At 35.8% G+C, this 21,151-nt stretch overlaps 1 protein-coding gene across 2 annotated transcripts in view; it reads right to left on the bottom strand.

The window, feature by feature from the left end:
* Positions 1-21,151, bottom strand: part of ADAMTS18 (ADAM metallopeptidase with thrombospondin type 1 motif 18) — a 68,014-nt gene that overhangs the window by 12,333 nt on the left and 34,530 nt on the right. For both annotated transcript variants that reach the window (XM_085234995.1, XM_085234994.1), the window contains exons 10-18: positions 20,097-20,250; positions 19,557-19,652; positions 18,995-19,143; positions 13,477-13,649; positions 11,955-12,085; positions 11,190-11,313; positions 10,194-10,438; positions 2,321-2,459; positions 1,152-1,278 (exon numbers count right to left, since the gene is read on the bottom strand). In XM_085234995.1, coding sequence (XP_085091121.1) covers positions 1,152-1,278; positions 2,321-2,459; positions 10,194-10,438; positions 11,190-11,313; positions 11,955-12,085; positions 13,477-13,649; positions 18,995-19,143; positions 19,557-19,652; positions 20,097-20,250 — 1,338 coding nt within the window. The remainder of the gene's footprint in view (positions 1-1,151; positions 1,279-2,320; positions 2,460-10,193; positions 10,439-11,189; positions 11,314-11,954; positions 12,086-13,476; positions 13,650-18,994; positions 19,144-19,556; positions 19,653-20,096; positions 20,251-21,151) is intronic.

Here is a 21,151-nt window from a genome sequence, read left to right on the forward strand (position 1 = left end):
TTTTGTCTTGCCCCATCATCCTCTTCTGCACTGGGGCAGATAGGGAAAACCAATTAAATGTGTTATTTTTATAACACACTTAGTGGGCTTGACTGACTGGTTTTACACTTATTGTATTCATCAGCACAAGCATCAGCAGATGACACGAGGACTACAGCTCCTCACTCCTTCTGCTGTCTGCTGCTTGTGCACTTGAACTCTGTTTTCAACAATTTTCCTATGCAACAATTATTTTTTTGCCATCATATCACTGTAGAAAATCTCCTGTCCTGGAAGTCAAAAGTTTTTTTCTGATCTTTAATATAAAATTAATATAATGCTAAAGTTGAAAAGTCAGGAGTCCAAATGTGAAAAAAACAGCAGAAGACAGACAGTCAGTGTACTCTTAAATCTCCCCATTTAAATTCTAAGCCACATGATACTGTGTTTAATTATATGAACACACAACATTTTTTTTTTCCAAAGGACTCCTACCACAGCTACTATAAATCAGTGTGACTCCTTTGTTTTTAAAGGAGCTCTGTTGATTTATACCAGCTGGATTCTAAAGGCTTATCTGTATGTCATTGTCTTCCTTTGCATCTCACCTTTCTTATGTCTTAGAAAATAAGGTTGTTAACATAAGAAATGTCTTTATTTTTGTGGGAGCAGGAGCATTGCTGACAATTTATTTGGCTAAGATAGTCCTCTTACTGGTATCAAAATACTGTATGAAGTATTTTGCCCAAAAGTCACTAATTGCACTTCACAAGATTCTTTTAGCCTAATCTAATATGTGGAATCTGAGTCAGAAGGCCAAGCTTCCACATGGGGAGTAGCACTTTACTCAGGAAATGGTCTTATTGATTCAAGGTGAGTAAAGGTGGCAGAATGGGCCTCTAAGTAACTTAGATTTACTCAGTGTCACATAGCTAACCCCAGCATGGTGACAGAGCTGCAAGCAACCCTCAGGAGGTCTTGCCTAGCAACATTAGAAATACTGCCTCTATTATTATCATTGGGCAGAAGCCTACACAACTAACGTTTTTAAACAATTACTGTTTTAAATTACAGAATAAAAATGGGTTCATCTAGCGGGCTGTACAATTCTATGTGCCTATCTCAGAGAACTTCCTTGCACAATGAAAGGCAGAAAAATAAAGAGAACTTACTGTGCTGGGCAAGGATTAGTATTGCATAGTTTTGTTTCAGTTAAAGGCTTCATCCGTGGACCACAAAAAGAAGAATTAACTCGTGTACGATGATCTTCCAAACAAATTGCTTTTGCTGTAATATGTCCTATGGAAGTATTAGAAAAAAAGTGTAATAAAATAAATGTTTACTCAAAATTCAAAAGAAAAAGAAGTAGGAAAGAATTTTATTCGATCCAGTCCAAGGTCATCCTTGGTACACTTCCATTGACTTGAACTAAATAAAACAGGACTTCATTTGGTAAATGGTTTTTAATGGTAACTTCCTTAAACAGTCTGCTGGTATGCTGTGAAGCCTTAACAACAAACTAACAAGATATTTCTGAATTTCACATATTTTTCAAATTCAGGAACATAACATGGCATTTACTTGGGTCATCCAGTCCAATTCTTTGATATCATGGGCAACTGCATCATCGAATCTTATTTATATGACCCACTTAAAATTTAAAGGCCACTCAAATTTCAGTTGTTTTTTTTTTTTTTTTTTTCCTGCAAAATTTCCTATGTGCCACTTTTCTGCTTTCATTACATCCTACAATTACTTCCATTGATGGAACACCCAGAATTTAAAAAGAATAAATACACGTTCTGAGGAAAGCAAATACCCAGAGGAGTATGGTAATAAGAAGTCTTTAGCTTATGTAGAATTTCAGAGTTTAAGTTTGATAAACTCAAATATTTGTAATTAAACAGTGAGAAGACCAGTGTGCAACTGTCAGTAAAGTTCTTTATAGTATTTTAGTCTTCAGTTACTCTCTACAGATAGATAAAATTTACTCATTATTTGTTATCTTTCTGTGTTCCCAGGATACAACTACATCAAAGCACATATTTAATTCCCATGTTACTTCAACAGCAAGATATGTGCACAGATTGACCTGAAGAAAAAAAGACTGCCACGGTAAGTGACATGAATTGAGACTGTCGTGATTTTTTCTTTCTACCACAGAAGAACTATGAAAGGTACTTCATCTGTATTATAAATTGTCAGATTAAAAAAAGGGACCAGGTGTTCAAGGTATGTATTGTTACACATGCTTACAAAATTAAAGGCAGCTGAAATGTCTGAGGTGAATGTGTAAAGAGAAATGAAAACGAAGAGCATCAAATATTAAGAAGTTACCTACCCCCACCACAGGTAGCTGAGCACTCTGACTGCACTGTCACCCAGGAGTGGCTGTGCTTTTTGACAGATGTCTTGTTCTCGTTCATTTTGGAAAATGTGTATTCCCAAGCAATCCCAGGATTTTTGCCTTGTAGCAGGATCTACAGATAGGTAATTGGAGTTTGGTTTAAGAAAAACAAACAAAACAAAAAAACAATTGGGGGGGGTGTTAAAAAAAAAAAAAAAAAAGGGATTCTCTGATTTGGAAGGAAGATTAAGTAAACATGATATATTCATAATGTATTTATACACACCATGAAACAATTTTCCAGAGACCTAGTTCTTTGTTATACAGAAACTCATCAAAGCAATTCCTAAACATCAAAATGGTTCTTTGGACCAGCACCTGCAGAAATACAAGGACAGTGCAGAAAGGGTCTGTCTGTCCTTTTAGTAAGTCATGTGTCAAAAGAGGAGGACATTTTTTTCATACCTCAAGATCACAGTAATGCTGAGCTCTAGCCTGATCTAACAACTGTTATGAAATTGTTGTATTTAAGTGGCCAAAATAAGAGTAAAGATTAAAACGTCTTTAAGTGTTAGGCTGTGAATATCTGCCTTTGAAAACTGTTCCCCACTTCCCGACAGCAGATGTAAGAAACCAAGCAAATGCATCCTAAATAACATAATTCAGAATTCAACACAGAAGGGGGAGGATGAGAAGATATTAAAAGAAAAAAAAAATGTGACAACCAGCTTTACTTCTGTGGAGCAATATTATCCTGGTGCTTCAAGACAACAAATGGAAAGAGAGCAAATGATCCTTGGCATGTTGGAACAAGAGATGTTAGTATCTATCATCCAGAGAACAACCTCACAGTAATGTCAGGAACTTGCAGCCTCCAGCTGAGTGAGAGCCTCTGCGTAGCTCCCGTACATCATGCAGGCTGCTCTGTACACATTTTAAGTCATTGGGCTACACTCCCTTCTTCTGCATTGGGAAGTAGATATAATTTTTACAGGGAGCTGAAATCTGTAACTTCTTCTCCTAGCCAGCAGCCAAAGCTAGAGCCCCTTCCCACTCTTGAAACCACAAGAGGATATGTACACAAAGCAGGAACTGTATGACATTCAGGTTTCTTATGTCCTGTATCATCCCAGCTGCAGATTAAAAGGGCAAAAATCAAACTCTGGAAAAGTACTGGAGACAAAACGTGCAGCACAAAACCATGTAATTTAAAGTCCCTGGCACTCAGCTGAAAAATGTTATACAACGCGTAATGTTCAACCAAGTTTTCATCAGGAATGCAGTGCTATTGCAAGGTTACAATTTTGTCAAAGTAATGAGCATATAAAAAGTTTTCTATCGTATTTTCAAACATTCATTATAAAGCCTTCCTTTAACAACCCAATAACTGAAGTCTGCATATACAGCCAAGTTATCAGACCTACAAATTTGGAAAGACCTCCAGTGCTAGTTCTACTTAACTGGATACATTCCAGCATCTTTTCAGCCAACTGGCATTTGCTCCCAAATTTACAGCTGGCAAAAAAACCTCCTTAAACATTTCCAGTTCCTCAATACTGTTTAATGTCTACCTTTAACACACCAACCACCTGACTTCAGACACAACACTCAGCAGCTCTGACCGCAGGGCGCAGAGTTATAAAATTTACAGCTTCTTGAGTTTGAAAACCACAGACTCTGTGGCTGGAATCTGCCAGATCTACTCTGAAGAAAAAGGACTGTGGCTTTTGCTTAGGGCATAAAATGTTAAAACAATGGATAAATTGAATTCTCTTGAGTAAAGAACCTTTTCCTTTTGCTGCTAATTTTGATTTCAAAGCTAAACCAATAAGTTTTCAAAACTAGCTGTGCATCTGCCCCTTTCTTCGAGACTGCCTTTTTTTTTTTTTTTTTTTTTTTTTTTTTTTACTGTGGCTATCCTATGTCTCCTGTGCAGTACTCCATTTTGCAGGTCAAAATTCTAAAGAGGCTGTCAATATGCCTTTTTATGATTGAGCCTTTGAGCTTTTAAGGCGGTATGAAGTTGTTTGCAATACACTGAAATAAAACAGATCAAGTTACACAGGATAAACTCCTCTTTCTCCCATAATAATCTATCTAATGTACAGGAATATACACAAGTGTCTGGCAGGTTAGCCAGATGTAAAAATGATCTGGGGTCTGTGAAGGAGAAATAGGCAACTACTACCAGTAGCGGAGTGAAGCTGATCTTAAACAAAAAGGAATAATTACTGTTTACCTGGATGTGCTTCCCATATCTGCTGAAAGAAAATGTATTTTCATTTTTAACTCACTCTGCATGTGCATCATTTACGAAATGGGCATGAACCCAGACTTTAAGCCCCCGCATACAGGATAGCTTTGATCTGAATCTCCAAATTGCATCTACATTTCCTGATTCCCTCCCATGTCTTGTAAGTCTTTGATAATTTCTTGAGGCGCACGTTAGAGCTAAGCTGGCTCCACTGAGCTGTAAGTTACACCAGTAATGGCAAGCTAAGAAGCTTGTTGGTGCAGAAGATTAGTATCTGGCTATGTTATTTGGATTTTCAGAAAGATGCCTGTGAGACTGCAACTTTTATCCACTCTGAGTCTCCATGCCATTTAATAAATGTATTAACATCCAACATGCTAACCCAGGTTCTGATTTCTTTGATCAGTCAAGATTAATCTCACTGGCATTCATGAATTCAGCTTGTTTTCAGTAGTGTAAAGCTAAGCATGGAGTATATGATGCTTGTGGAAAGCTGTTACAAACAGTTAAAAACCAGGATCATTGGCTCAGTGGGCAGTTACATGGGATCCTTGACCATGGCTAACACCAGGAGCTTCAAAGGAAAGTGAAAGAATACCTGTAGAGAAAATCATCCGTAAAGGAAGAATTGCAGCTACATTGGTTGCTTAAGCCAAACGTTAAAACAAAAGAGTTTTTATCCTTTCAATATTTCTAAAGTCACTTTAAACAAAATCTTAACTAAAAGCTTATGACAAACTGTTGTTTTTCAGGAAAGTCCACTAAGGTCATGAAAAGGGGAAAAAAAAATAATAGAGTATCCTTGAAAGGTCCTGCATGATCTCATTCCTACTTCAGCTGTTTCAAATTTATCTTATGTTGTTATTGTGTCTCCATTTTTTAAATTTTTTTTATTTTTTACTGTTCACATGCCAAACGTACAACCTTCAGGGACGCTGTCCAGCTAGTCTCTCTTCACTAAAGGAGAACCCTTTTATCTGTTGTATTGAATCAACATCTGTATCTTATAAGCACATCTTAGCTTTCTTTAACTTACTTTCTCTTTAGGGGAAATCAGTACAAATTTATCATCTAGTAGCTAATAATAAATGTAATGTTTTATAACTACAACTTGGCTTTCTCCCAGTGGCAGCTCTACCATCAGTAAAGTCTTTCCACCTGGCCTTCTTTCTCTTTTTTTTCCCTATTGACAAAGGGGAAGTGATTTACTGATTTTAATTAGACATTTGCCTGCTTTGAAGATCCATTAGCCTTCCTGTGAATATTTGCCTCTTTGTAAAGCATCCTTTCCATCTGTTACTTACCGTTGTCAAAATAAATCACATTTTTTCACCAGTATTTCACAATTCCTTGATCAGATATTTCACCAAGTCTGGAGGTAAACATCAATGAAGGCACTGATTGTATCTCAGCCTGAAAAATGTTACAGGGCTTTCTCAAATCAGATATAAGTTCATTCCTCATTCATTTAATGATAGAATGGACAAATCAATCATCAAATTATTGTGTTTTTAAGTTAGCTTATATAATATTCTTGGGGTTGACCTACTAGTTCAATTTCTTTTGCACTGTCAGAGTCTTTGCCTTAATTCAAGTCAGTGGTGAAGGGTGACTGAATATTTCAGCAAACGGAAGTCACAAGTGACCCTCATACGAGACCTGTGTCAATGGAGCCCTCTGATGTCCCTGATGTTCTGTGAGCATCTTATGGAAAGTAATTTCAGCATTTAGAGGTGATGACTGTCAGCCCTCATTTCCTAATCTCAATGAATGAATGACAAATTTACTGTTCGTTCCTCCTCAGGTTAAGTATTTTTCAGTTAAGATAAAAACACTGTCAAGGTCTTTAAATTGGCAGTGGTGACCTTACATGAGTGACAAATAAATAAGCTGAATATATTCAACTACTTTAAAAAAATCCAGTGTGTTTCCATTTAAGATGAGACAATTATGCTACAGAAACCATATTTTAAAACCTGGTATTGATTTCTGATCCTAAATTATCATTTAACTGTCATGTTTCTACCATGTTGACCTTTGTTATTTCCTATCTCATCTAAATTTGGACATTTTGCGAACTGCCTTCTCAATCCCTGAGTATTTCTTATTTAGGCTTTTACTGGTTTCTATAAACCCACAGTCACCAAAGTATCAATACTACAAGCAGCCATTTCAGAAAGATATACAAATTTTGAAGGGCACTGGTATACACTGCTTTGCTTTCCCTACATCTGTGAGCTTACTTCTTCAACAATCCAGAAAGTGCTTTGATGAATTCTTAAAATCTCATTAAAATCTGCATTTAGACTTCCAGAAGTTGTACTCAGGAAATACTCATCCTACAATTTGAATTGTGCCTTCTTCACACAATGTTCTCCTCCTCCTCAGAAAATATTTGGCCACTGAAGTTTGTATTGTCAGTCCCACAACCTAGTTGAAGTACAGAATTGCTGCTCTTTGTCTTCTTTGGTCTGACTGGTTCCATAATAACACATACATAACATATGTAAATATATATATGTGTGCATTTGGGGTTGGGGTTTTTTTTTTGTGAAATTCCAGGATAGATAAGAAAAGCGCTTTGTGATTTTTGTCTCTCATCCATTACTGAATAGGACTGCAAAGTCTGATTAAATGACAAGTGTCAGCTTAGCTATTGGAAAACCTGATAGAAAAACACAGATGCACAGGAACATGCTGTACAATGAGACATAAATATGGAACATAGTACGACTGTAAGGCTGAACTATTACTTGTGGTATGCAAGACAATAGGGAATTTCAAGGTTTTTTTCTTATTTAGGTTTCATCCTTCTTTCTTAATACATGCTTCAGATGTTTCTTTCAAGAAAATATTTTGGAGAAAAACTGCATTTCAAAGGAAGTGATTGCCTTGAGCACAGATGTGCTAGACCTGTCTGGACCCATGCTCGTAGAGCACTGCTCCCATCCTCTCCTGTGAATGTTGCTCAGAGGACATGTGTAACCTCAACTTTTTGGATGCAGCAGATTGATTTGCATCCAAAAATGCAGTTGAAACCCTGGGTTGCTTGGGTCACCACACAAATGTCTAGCAAAACTATGACTACAAAACTAAGCGCAAGCTCTGCTAATCTGTCTTTCTGATCATGGTAGAAAAGCAATAAATACATCTACAAAAACTTGTATTCAGTGTTCACTTGAAAAATTCCAGTATTTACTCATCCAGAATTCTTCTGGAGAAAATCTAATCCAGAAAATAATTATTAAATTGGTGTTGAATATAACATAATTAAAAATAAAGAAAAAATATTTAAATTACAGGAAGAAATTGAAGTCTGGACCCTGGAAAGCCTCATCTTACTGAAAAGCAACTTAACTGGATAAAAAATTTGCTGGCAGGATTTATTTTGTACGATTCTTTGAAATTTACAAATGAGATAAAAACAAATCTACAACATAGCATGCTTAAATGTTCCATCATTCAGCCTTCTGTCGGTTTCTAGTATTTATTGTTGAGTGGGACTTGTTTCACTATTACTGTTGCACATAGATATTCAGCAATGTGTGTTTTCACATAAAAGTGTGTTCTTTAGTTTTCATTGGCATTTTTTGCTGCTTAGTTATTGATAAAGCATAAATAATGGAGATCTCTGAACAAACAAGATTTTGCATATTTTCCAGAATTCAGCTTGTTGCTTAAATTATTTAATGACATCTTTAATACAGCTTACAGATATATATAATTGGGGAATACATAACTTTAACATTTGCAGTTGTTAGAATCCCTAGTTACCAAAGTCAGTGGTGTAGGTATTTCAATAAAAATACAAGGGAAGTTTAAATAAGCTTTTGTAGGAGCAATAGCCTCAAGTTAAATGCTAACTCTTAATAAAACTGTTTAGCATAATATGATAGGATGAAAATAGAAGTGGTATTTGGCATTAAGTATTTTTTCTTTAATCTTTATTCTGTGAAGTATTTGCACGACATGCAGCCAAGTAAGTCATCTAGAGGCAATTTATTATTCATACTTTAGTTCTATAATAATACTGTTCAATTTACTTTGTATTATGACAAATAAGATTCCTGAGAGTTCAGATTAGCATTTCATAACATTCATAAGTATGCTTGTTTCTTTGGTATATGGCTGTTTTGGAAATTATTTGTGGACATGGAAGCATGTCTGTAACTTGCAGGCCAAAACTCTTCTTTGGACTAAAATGTTTTTGCTAACCTTTCCTTTAAAAAGGGATTGCAAATTGTGATAATTTGCTAAAATACACACCTTTTTCCTATGTGAAACTGTCCATCCTAAAGTACTTTAACATATGTTCGAAGTCTATGAGCTTCAGTGGTGCTTAAATAGATGCTTAAGTACATTACTCAGTATGAATAATGGTAAGGCTCTTCAGTAATTAAAATAAAACTTTACTGAATAGCTGTGAAAGTTTAAATAATCCTTGAAGAATGTATTTCGTATCACAGTCTATATTTGTTGTGTTTCTAAGTTTAAAGGAACAAAGCTGTGTAATGGAAACAGGATGGAGATTTCTTGGTTAATCACTCCTGCTAAACTTGTGCAGAGAGCAGTGTTCAGTTACGGTGTTACGTGATGGGATGAAGAACCACCAACCACTGCCTCAGAATGGGTACAGCCCTCATTGCTACCCACATACTCTCCAGAGAAAGGGGTGTTTGCTAGTGAGCTGGACAGGGTATTGCTGGAAGATGTGGGAAGAAATTGAATCTCTCCTGAGGAGTGCTTCTTCCTTCTCCCATGAAAGGATTAATCAAAACAGACATAACTGACAAGTTAAAATGCAGGGATTTGCTAGAGCCTTCCAACAAAGCAGGACAACTAATGTGGCGAATGATCCACTTAGGTGATTCAGTCAGATATTGACCCTCAGATGTTCTGATACACTTAAACAGAGAATCTAGTAAGGCAACCCAATGCAGAGATGTTTCCCACAACAGAAGTACTTGTGGCTCATTTTTAGTGCATTGGTGTATCAAACCATCTATGTACCAAATTTACTTTCTACTCAACGTAGTCTCAACACAGGACATCTGGCAGAGTAAGTTGTACAAAGTCGAGTGGGAGATAAACATATACAAAATTCTTTATTCTAGATGCTATCACTAATAAAACTGAATCAACAGAAACTACCCAGGAGCCTAATGTGTGGTGCTTAGACCATCTGTGTCCCAAGGTAGATGTAAAAAGGACTACACGTGCCTGCAGTTTCCAAGGTACTATTTGAACGTGTTACTTTTAAGCCCTATAGTATAAATGAGATCTGGTTTTTTGCATCGCTAAGTTTTATAGCACACCACTTGTGGGATGTGCTTATAATCTCCATTACCATTGTGCAGCAATGGAGAAATAATGCTAGACGCTATGTTTTATGCACCTTTCTTTTCACTGAATTTGTGACAGTTTTGTAAACTTCAAACCTTGATGAACTGCTGAAAGGCCTTTCAATCTAGCATGACTACACAATTAAGTCTGAATACTATCATGACTCAACGCTATTCTTTAATCTCTCTGAGAGCTACAGCACAGAGCTAAAGCTGTCGTTACTGATTCTGTAATAGACATCAAGGGAAGAATAAACAGAAAAAAGCTTACTTCAAAGACCAGCGTCTCATTAGTTGGTCCAGCTGCATATAGACTCTCTGGATGGTTAAATGAGCGCTGATAATCAAAAACTGTTCCAGCAAAAGGAAACTTTCCTGGCCAGTCAATTGTCCAGTCTCCTGTTAGATAATACTTTTTACTGAGATTGCGCACTGCGAGGTAGCTGGTGGAGATTTGCATTTCATGGAGATGTATGCTGCGTGCTCCTGCTGGAATGGTGACCACAGCATAGTAGTCTGAAATAAAAGAAGTAAAGCAACATTTTTGCAATAGTTGTACAGACAGAGAAGGCTTCTCCTTCTTGAGCCAATTTGAAAGATACTGAAGGCAGCTGTTCTGATCTACCAAAGTTACTCCATTTCCATAAGAAGAAAGCAGTTCTGATTTTAACCCCCCTATGCAGCCTGTAATCAGAGTAACTCTAAGGTATTTCAATTCCTGGAATTTTTGTGTCACTCAAAACAAGAAGCAGCAAGTTCACCTTAGAAAAATGTAGAACAGAATAATGATGGTTTCAATGTAAATGTTTTACTATGTTTTCCCTGTACTTCCCTACAGTAGGGAAGGTCCTACTTCAGTCATCAACAATCTTTTTGAGGTCCGATGCACCGTGATAGAGAGAGCCCCCACAATGCCATGGCATTATGTTGTAAACATAATGGGAACTTCCATTGTCCCATTCCAGTCAGAACTGTTGACACACTTGCACAAATCCTAAAATCTTTTTAAAAAGGAAATTCATACATAAAAGGAAAATGTTTTAAGAAACAAGAGGAATGCCTGCAGATTAACTAACCAAGACTTATGTTCATAGCTTTCTTGTTACCAAGAAACGGGAGAAATGTGAACTCTTCTCTCACTCTCCCTGTGATTTTCAGTTCACATCTGGACTTTTAACCACTGCCCTAATGAGCAAGGAATCATATATATTACATGGGGATACAGCAGAGCAATGAGTTGATGATCATGTGGAACAGCTTTCCTTACCATTAGCTTTGTGCTGGATCAAGTATTGGCCTTTAAAGAACTTGCATGTTGAATTATCTCCTTTACAAACTCCACAAGCATCCAATACAGCTTTGGAACCAAGTCCATGATCACACCCTACTTGCTGCAACCAAAAGGCAGAAGTGAAGGACTCAGACACAAGAGATTTGAAGAAACAGCTGCATTTTCTACAAAGGAATCAATTCCCCACTTATTAGGAAAAGGAAAAGGAAAAGGAAAAGGAAAAGGAAAGGAAAGGAAAGGAAAGGAAAGGAAAGGAAAGGAAAGGAAAGGAAAGGAAAGGAAAGGAAAGGAAAGGAAAGGAAAGGAAAGGAAAGGAAAGGAAAGGAAAGGAAAGGAAAGGAAAGGAAAGGAAAGGAAAGGAAAGGAAAGGAAAGGAAAGGAAAGGAAAGGAAAGGAAAGGAGAAAGAGAAAGAAAGGAGAAAGAAAGGAGAAAAAAGAAAGAAAGAAAGAAAGAAAGAAAGAAAGAAAGAAAGAAAGAAAGAAAGAAAGAAGAAGGAAAGGAAAGGAAGGAAGGAAGGAAGGAAGGAAGGAAGGAAGGAAGGAAGGAAGGAAAGAAGAAAGAAAGAAAGAAAGAAAGAAAGAAAGAAAGAAAGAAAGAAAGAAAAGAAAGAAAGAAAGAAAGAAAGAAAGAAAGAAAGAAAGAAAGAAAGAAAGAAAGAAAGAAAGAAAGAAGGAAGGAAAGAAAGAAGGAAAGAAAGAATAAAAGACATTAGGATTGTAAGAAACTTAATTTTATCTTACTTCACAAATTCCATCAATGCAAACGTCATAATTATTAGGAGAACACAAGGTTCCATCCTTCACTTTGCTGGACATTGCAAAGAAGAAGTCAAAGTCTTCAGCTGTGCAGTACAGTTTACATCTATCTTCCTCTGAAGGGAAAAAAACAAAAACAAAGAAGTATTAGTAGACCTGAGGCACGGCTTGAAAACAAACAAAAAAGCAACAGAAAGCACCCAGCTGCTTCTTCCTGCATTCTAGATGACATTTAGCAGCTACAAGGATTAATTGTGTCCTGACATATTAGAATCCCAAAATAGGTGGAATTACAGCCAAATATAGTTTAAAACAATGTGTGGGTTTAATGGTCCACATACTCAGAGTTCAACAGCAGTGTAAAAGCAGGCATGCTCTGTTAGCTTTGCTGATGTGGCCATGATTTCAGCTCTACTTGTCCCAGTTTCAAATTTCATTTTTTATTAAGAGAAATTGGAAATTGTAACAATTGTACTTAATGTTTATTAAAATTTCAAAAAGATAAGATTGCACAAGTGTTAAGCTGGAAGTTAGTACTGGGAACAGGTTTTCCCCTAAGCAAGGCACATTTCCTCTAAAAAGTCCAAGCAACTGTCAATCAAATTTCTTCTTGTTCACAGATAGTGTCTTGTGCTTATGAAGGACTGATAAATTCTATGCTGGCCAATACAATGATGCAATTGTAATTGTTGACACAAAGCGCCATTTTAATACAAACAGAGCAAAACAGAATGTTCAGGAACATGAAATTAAATTTGAAACAATATCCTTTTTTATTCAATTGGATTTTCAATTGTAATTAGCACTCCACTTTCTACAGAGGCAAAGCATCTGTAGCAGTTTTGAGAAAGAGACCATGTTATCGAGAGTACAGTGGAGAATACTGATGCAAAGTATTTACAGAATTAAGATGCATAAATTAAAAATAATATTTAATTCCACAAAAGACAAGAGATAGCTATTGATACCTAAATTTTATAAAGATCTCTCAGCAAAAGATAACTTCAGAAGATGTATGTCAGTACAGTATTTGTTTTTCTGATTCTTAAGGGACTGTACCAGTAGAAAAATGAGAAGTTTTGATGTTGGTTAGATTTTGAAATCTGAGACCATTCTGTAGGAAAGAAGATTCTGGTAGTTTTACTGTGTGAGCTCACATTTCCCATGCAGAAAAATTAACAGAATTTTTGTTGCTGTCTGTTATTTTGGCTTTATACTAAAATATATCTAATATAAAATTAAAGAAAGGAGCAGCAATAGCTAGGGAGTCATGCTAAGGACAAAGATTTAAATTCTCAACCGAAATGAACTCTGCATGTTCGTACAGATGGTATCACATAAGAGGACGGATTCAACTATGCTGGAAAGCAAACATACCTCAAATAAGCCAACTGAATTTCTGTTTGCTTACATCAGGGGGATATTTGCCTAAGGAATATGGATGAATTACAGCTGATAGCTTGCTTCCTGCAATTGCCTTTGTCCATCAAAACTGTGGCATAATTACCTTCCACTTTAGTATATGGTTTCCATTTGTAGTACCATCCCCGGAAAGGTTTGCTGTTGTATTCTGCACACTGCTGGGCACGGAAGTCCAAACTATTTGCTGGACATGGCTGATTATTGCAAAGTTCATAAATACGACTGGAACCTTGGCAGAATTTGCCACCATACTGTGGCCTTGAAAGAAAAGAAAAAAAATCATTGGCAGCACCTACTTTTTATGTGATTGACATGTTACACACACATTAACAGAGAAAATGAGAGTTGTCTTGGAGAATCAGTATTTCTTACACAAACCATTAATTTTCATAGTTGCTAAAACCCAGCAAAGCAGTTGCCATGAATTATCTTCTTGGATCACTGCAAACTCAGCAAAGACGCAAACATCTAGAGGTGAACAGTGTTTTTCACTAATTAAAATTTATAGGGCTGTTTGTGTTGGCTGATTTCACTCTTTTTATATAGCTATCTTTACTCTGCTGTAATGCAAATGAATGTGCGCAAAAATTGCCTGTCACACTAGGAGTTAAAAAAGGATAAGACCAAACCAATCAAATGAGAACAAAATAATCACATTTGGTTGTTTTCATTTTATTTTTTGGTAAATCATTTTTAAAAGCTTGGTTTAAAACAATGAAAGATAGTAGGAAACTATGCATAGTTGCCTCCTGTAAGATACCACTGATATCTATGGATAACTTCAAATGTATCATATCTGCTTCAACAAACCATAATTTCCCTTGATCTGGAGAGGATGAAAAGAATGCATTCTGTTACTTTGCTAGTATCTTATGCTATCAGAATAATATGTATATGTGTGTGTATTTGTTACTACTTGATCTATGCACACAGCTGTAAGCCGATGTAAAAATGTAAGAACTGCATTTTTTAAAGTGACTGAAGGGTCTCATAAACTGCTGAGAAATATACTCACTCACTTTTTTATTCCCTCTGGATCTCCTAAGAATCCACTGATGTTATTTTTGCAGTTCCACTGCTCTCAGATATATATCTGCAAGCATTGAGCCAAGTCTTCAAAACCCCAAACTCTTAAGAACTGTGTGATACTATACTATTTCTTGTATCAAGTAAAAAAAAAAAAACAAAACAGCAACAATTCTGCACCTGCACACATCTATACCATGATATTTAAAAATTAGGAAACACTTGGAAACTAAGCTATGATCTTTCAGTGGTTGCCATGACCATATTACACACACACTCATACATTAGGGAAAAATGAGCATAAAATATATGAGATAGTAAAAGTACTTAGACAAATTATTAGTTATTTAATAATTATTAGTAGTTAAGATAATTTTAAATATAAATACTATTAAATACATATTTAAATATAAAATATTACATAGAGATGATAGCTAAATGTATAGTTAATATAAAGGTATGGGTGCAGCAAGTATGATCAGTGTTGCTTGTTTAAAGCCTTAAAAAGCATACTATAAACTGTAAGCCACATCAAGTATCTCAGGCAACTTCTGATTGAGGAGTAATACGAACACAGCTTGGTGCAACAAGAATGAGAAAATGCACATGCATTTTATTTTTACACCATTTGTTTACCATAAATTTTAATTCTCATACATCTAATCCATTAACCAAGTGGGGCTTGCTTCTCATGTTTTGAGTCGGCTTGGATTGTGCACAATATCCAAATTTTCCATAATTCCGGGCTACAAAACAGTCTCTCAAAGGAAGAGAGAAGTACTTTTCTACTCCATTTAAAACTGAGTTGAAGCACCAGAGAAATATACTGTGGAAGAAATACTTTAACTGACCTTTCTTGCGGTCATCTACTAACTATACCGATACCAGACAGTACAGCAGCAAAGGTCTTAAGAGTCAGATTTTCTGTCTTAGGTGGTGGCAATTCATTCCTTGAAGGGCAGGAAGGATGTGAAACATCCATGAAGTCAGGGAGTGTTTGTGTTGACTTTGCAACTGGGGGGAGTTTGCAGTTAAGTCAGCCAAGTGTTGGGTTCTTACTCAAGTCTCTACAGATTTTCTTTTCAGCTTCAGCATATGTATGATTTTTTTGACCTCTTCTACTCCAGAGAACAAATCTGCTTTAGTGTACAGAAAAGAAGCAACCTTCTTCCAAGTAAATGCCACCAAATAAATGATATAATAGAATTATTTATGGCTAGATCATGATTTCTAGCCACAGGCTTGTATGTGAGGATGGTATAAAATTCCACCAAACCAGGGAAACACTGAAACAGGCATTCAGTTCTCCAACCCTATCAGAGCAGTATTTTGATCTTACAGTACACTCTCATTACTGAAACTGCTGGCCAGAAAATCCATAGAAACATTTCCAACTTCCTTTCTTACATCATGATGTCAGGAAATGTTAAGTAACTCACAAGAATCTAAAGGGCTATAAAAGCAAATTTCAGAGAAAAGGCTATTATCTACAGTGATAAAATCATGCTTCTGTTGGTTGGTTTATACCAACAGGTTTTAGCTTCAAGGCTAACAGAAGCTCTGTGAGTACTGGTATTCCACTACAGCAGTATAGTGAATGCAAATGAAGCCTAAACTTTCATGTGTGTACCTTCCCAACTTTGGCATACGCTGGTAAAGATGCTTGCATGAATAAATGCTGATGATAACTGGAGAAGTAAGTAATTAATGAATTGTAAAAGCAGCATGAGTACAAAGCTGCCAAACTCCACTTCATACAAGAGTCAAATATTAAAATGCTACAAGTGCAACATAAATAAATCCTACAGTTTTTACCCTTTTCAGAATACACTTAATGAACAATGAAGGAAAATAAAATGGCTGTTCACTGGAATGCAACACAGAGTGTAAAATCATGGAAGTAATCTGATGAAGGGAAACATTTCATACATAGGGAATTAAACTGAAATTTCTGAACTACTTTTTTTTCCATGGTTTGTAATTAATTTAATTCAACTTCCTACTCATATAATGGCCATGTTATGACAATGTCACAAAGATGGACAGTAGTTCTCTGCACATATTCAAAAGGTCTAAAATGTCTCTCACAATCAGAGAAATGACTTAGGTATTCATTTTAATCTCTCACTCTTTAGGTTCCTTCTCAGCAAACGATTAACTTATTTAACATATTCGTATCTTGGAAAAGTACCCTGATTGTAAAATGTGATGTATGAAAACCAGATCCATGAATTTACACTGGGACAATTTAGAGAAACATAGTGATTTTAGCAAATCTTCCTGGCCCCATGTTCTACAGATGACCTCCATACGTGTTTGTTATTAGAAATTCACACAGAACTGATGTGATAATTCAGAAGCCATAGCCAGAGCTGTTTGGGTATAGTCACAACATCCATCTTGTAATTATCAAACAAAAGGAAATTGAATTGGTTGGATATCATTTTCAAGAGATGAATTTCACATACAAACACAGATAATGAGATTTTCATAAGCAGCAGCCTGGAGCTACATTCCTCACCTGTCTTTAAGCTCTTAAGTAAGGTGTGTCACCATTGAAATCACTGGAAACCTAGCAGTTTCCCTCAGTGTTCCTAAGTCAGTTGTTCAGAAAAAATGGAGTACTAATCTTAAAAAAACATGTTAGAGTCCTGTCAGTTCTTCAGAGATCCACAGCCCCTATCATAATCTCTTATACAAACACATATTATTTATTGGCATTCTTAGAATTTTGCTATCCAAAATCTTCTGTCAGGCATTTGAACAAAACAAACATTAGTTCCTACACAAACCTGGATTAAGAAAACTGAAATAAATATCTTACGTATGAAATAATATATATATTGAAATGTATAAACATCTGAAATGTATTTCAGAAGTTCAGAAAGAAAGGAATCATTATTCTTTGTTTATCTGTAGATTTAGAAGTGAACAATGAACAGTCAGTAGGCTATAAATCTTTCCATATGTTTTAACATTGAAAATGGATAGGATCATTTTTCTAATGATTCTACTTACATACAAAAGTTCTGTGATGTGAAATACAGTCACCTGAATATTCATTCACTGTGATACAGTCTTGTGTAGATGGCTTTTATACAGTCCTTTAATCACTCTTACTCTGAGAGAGATTTGCAGTTTATTCTCTTTGCTCTGGATAAACTGGAGTAATTGGATAAACACTACTGTAATAAAATTAGATTTTGTAGAGATACAGTCCAGTTCTGACGTCTAGTTTTACATCAGGTTTTACGGAAGTTAGAACAGACACATCACTCTGAATGCAAGTTTTAAATTCAAAGGGCTACAACAAGACACGTTTCAAAAAGAAGAGCTTTTGCATTAACATCATTTGAAATCATTACTAATTATTACAATGAGCCAATCTGAAACATTGCAACTAATGTACTTTTTTCTGCCTCATAGGGAGAGCAACATCCATTCATGCAAATTTAGCAGGAAAAACAGGGTCTAAGGGTAAGAAAAATATTTTGGTATATATATGACAAAATTAAGACTCTTTATTCTCTTGCTAAATACTTTTTAAAATGAAAATATCCAACTAGTTTTATGTAAGAAAAACCACAGAGAAACAATAGAAAAGGTTGAGAATGCTCTGCTATGGATCTGCAAAGATTGACTGACTGAGGGTAATAAAGACTATTATAACTGATTTACATTTTTGCATTTTCCCTTAACATAACATATGAAGGTTGGATATTACTACTGTAGCACTCTGTAATAGGTATGAGGGTTCCTTACAGCCTCATATAAACTGTGTCATGTTTTCTTTTTTTTTATTATTATTACTGTAGTTTAAATGCTGTTTTTATTGTGTGCAATGACAAATTCATATGTATATGCCTGTTAAAGTTTTGTATGGAATAGTGAAATCTTTTTTTTTTCTAGTAAGTTGCAATAACTTGAGTACTTGGAAAAGATTTTGATCTGATAACATTTTATTTCCACCATGAAATAGTAGTGTATGGAATAGTAGTATTTACAGCGGTAAGACATTCACTAGAGGAACAATCCAGAAATGTTTTATGAGGTACCATACAATTCCATGGCTCAGCAACTTTATGACCTGTGAAACATGGAAGAATAAAAAGAACATGGCAGACATACAAAGTCATCTGTCTACAACCATTTTGATATTGACTTTAAACAACTTTGGTTTATTATACAAGATAGTATGATCCCATCAGGAGTCTTTTAATAGCTTATAAGAATTATTTCACTTACTCTTAAATTATTAGGTGTGAATGTGTCTGTGTGGCATTTCTCTACTGCAGCAGGTGTTTGATAAACTGCAGTGTCACACAGTAAATTCAAAAAGTTGGGCTGTATAGATGTTCCGGTGTTCTAGAAGTCTTCAGTCAGCCACTACTTTCTACTAGCAGAACATACGCCTGTCCTTCAGCTACTGACTGTTCTTACTGGACATGGAAAAAAAGCTTGAGAAGCATTTCACACAAATTATTTCTCTCAAGAAATTGACTATATTCTTTTTGTTTTCTTTTGTTTTAATAACATAAATAGTATAAAAACAATACCTTTTCATATCTATGTCTTACTTTGGATTGTTGCAGTGTCTTTCTTGATATGTGACCCCACTTCCACAAGTCCGAGTACACTGTGACCATTCAGACCAGGCAGACCAGTGGCCATTTACAGGCTTGGGTCCATGATCACCATATTTGACACACTGTCCTCTTCGACACCACTGCCAAAAGAATGCCAAAAAATATCCCATCAGAGTTAGTGGTACCTAGTAGGTGCAAAACAGAAAAAAAAATAAAAATATAGGACATTTAAAAGCTCAAGTGCTTTAGCCTAATAAACCAAATGTTTCCAATTGAGATCTGTGAGATAGTTCTCAGTTTGACAAGAACTCTGAAGTAGAACATTGGTTAACACAATGGTACAAATAAGCAGTGCCCTAAAACTTGTCCAAGCTCTGAGTTTAAGATCTTTGAAGTACAAGTTTTCAAAACTGTTCTTTTGGAGAATATATTTTTGGGTAATGTTCCCCCAAAAATCCATGTTAATTGATGGTCCTGGGCTGTCAGAACCCCAAAACTTCCCATGTTATTTAAAAATTCTGCTAAAATGTTTCCCCTTTTGTCATTCACTTGCCATATTTATACCACAAGCTGTTCCTTCTGCTGCTGGCATGAATTTTGTTTCACATCTGTGACCCACTTTATGGCACCAGAGAGATTTGCAAATATCCTGAAAAGAAGAAGAAAAAATAGTAATCCTTCATCACAAAGTTGGGACAGTTTCCTTTTTTTTTCTTATATAACTTTGTAAATCCTTACCAGACTTCCAACTTAATGCATAATAGTAAAACAAGAAACTTCCTCCTTGTGCCACCTCCCACATCCCATGAAAGTTTTCATCAAAGCTGTATTGCCTGTTCATTTCTTTAAGCATAAGGAAATAAGCATAAAGGCAAGGTTTTGGGTCTTAAGTATTCAACTGCACTTCTTATGACTTCTGAAAAGAACAAATTTCCCTTTGAAACTCCTCTGGAATGATTATATACCTTAAAGGAGGCAAAAAGCCTTCAAAGCAAATTGCCAAGCAAGGTATGGTAGGTAAATAGCCCTGGCCCCTGGAAACCTCAATGTTATTTTTACATATTTATAGCGTTACAAGAATATCAATAGGTACCTTTACAAAGCTGAGGTTGCACACTTTTGCTCTTATTCCAAATTGCCATTTGCACTGGGTGTCAGCATCATACATCTGCCCTGGCAGTTTGTCAGGGTATTTATACTGTCCAGTTTGCTTAGGTTCATCAATCAGGCAGGCAGCTTGAGCTGTACTATAATGAGAATGTGTAGTAATAATGACTATGATCTTCGTATCAAAACAATTTGTTACAGAACAGTAAAAACACATAGCATGGTATACAGTACTTTTAACTAGATTTACAGTCGTGTACTGAAATAAGAATATCTGGTTGCAGGAGCCAAAAGATCTTGACACATCTTATTGATAGCCTGACCTGCAAATTTTTATGGAGGCAACAATTTCCAGGCTTTGGGACTGTTGTGACAAGAAAGAATTATGTTACTTTCTTCAGTTCTCTTTATTTGCATGTAACCAAGAACAAGTTAATCTATTCTGCTTCTTTCCTGAAGTGGGTTCTCAAAATCAGGAAACAATAGAGACAACACAGACACTGGCTCATTTCAGCATTCACATAGTATGGATTGACAAACAGAAGCCTGTTGCAGCTTGGGTGCTTTAGGTTGGCTGGATCCAGCTAAATGCCAAAGGTATGCTATGGTCTACTTTTTTTTCCTTTATATGTGCTTGAGAAACCATATGTTTGGAAGGTTACTCTATGCTAGATATATCTTCCAAGTGTAAGTCTCTTGGACCATACTGCATACTGAAGGGCTTACATGATTTTTTAATTTTAAATTTGTGTAATCTGAATATGCTGCAACATTGACGAAGGCAAAATCACCAGAGCTCTTTCTTTTTTCCCTTCTACTGCTTTAAGATACTAAATTGGAACTCAAGGATTGGATCTACAGAACACAGGTGCTCGATTCTTACTTTAGATCCTAGATCTACAGAGATCCTCATAGATCCTTACTGGATCTATGTCTCAGTACTTGTTACACTTTTGCATAATGAAGTATAGCCTCCCTATGTATGACAAACTCAATAAAAGGAAAGTTTTACGAGAAAAGAGTGCAGTTCTGATGACATCA

The sequence above is a fragment of the Meleagris gallopavo genome, chromosome 13 (assembly GCF_905368555.1).
Source record: "Meleagris gallopavo chromosome 13, MGAL_WU_HG_1.1, whole genome shotgun sequence".
In the NCBI taxonomy this organism is placed as follows: domain Eukaryota; kingdom Metazoa; phylum Chordata; class Aves; order Galliformes; family Phasianidae; genus Meleagris; species Meleagris gallopavo.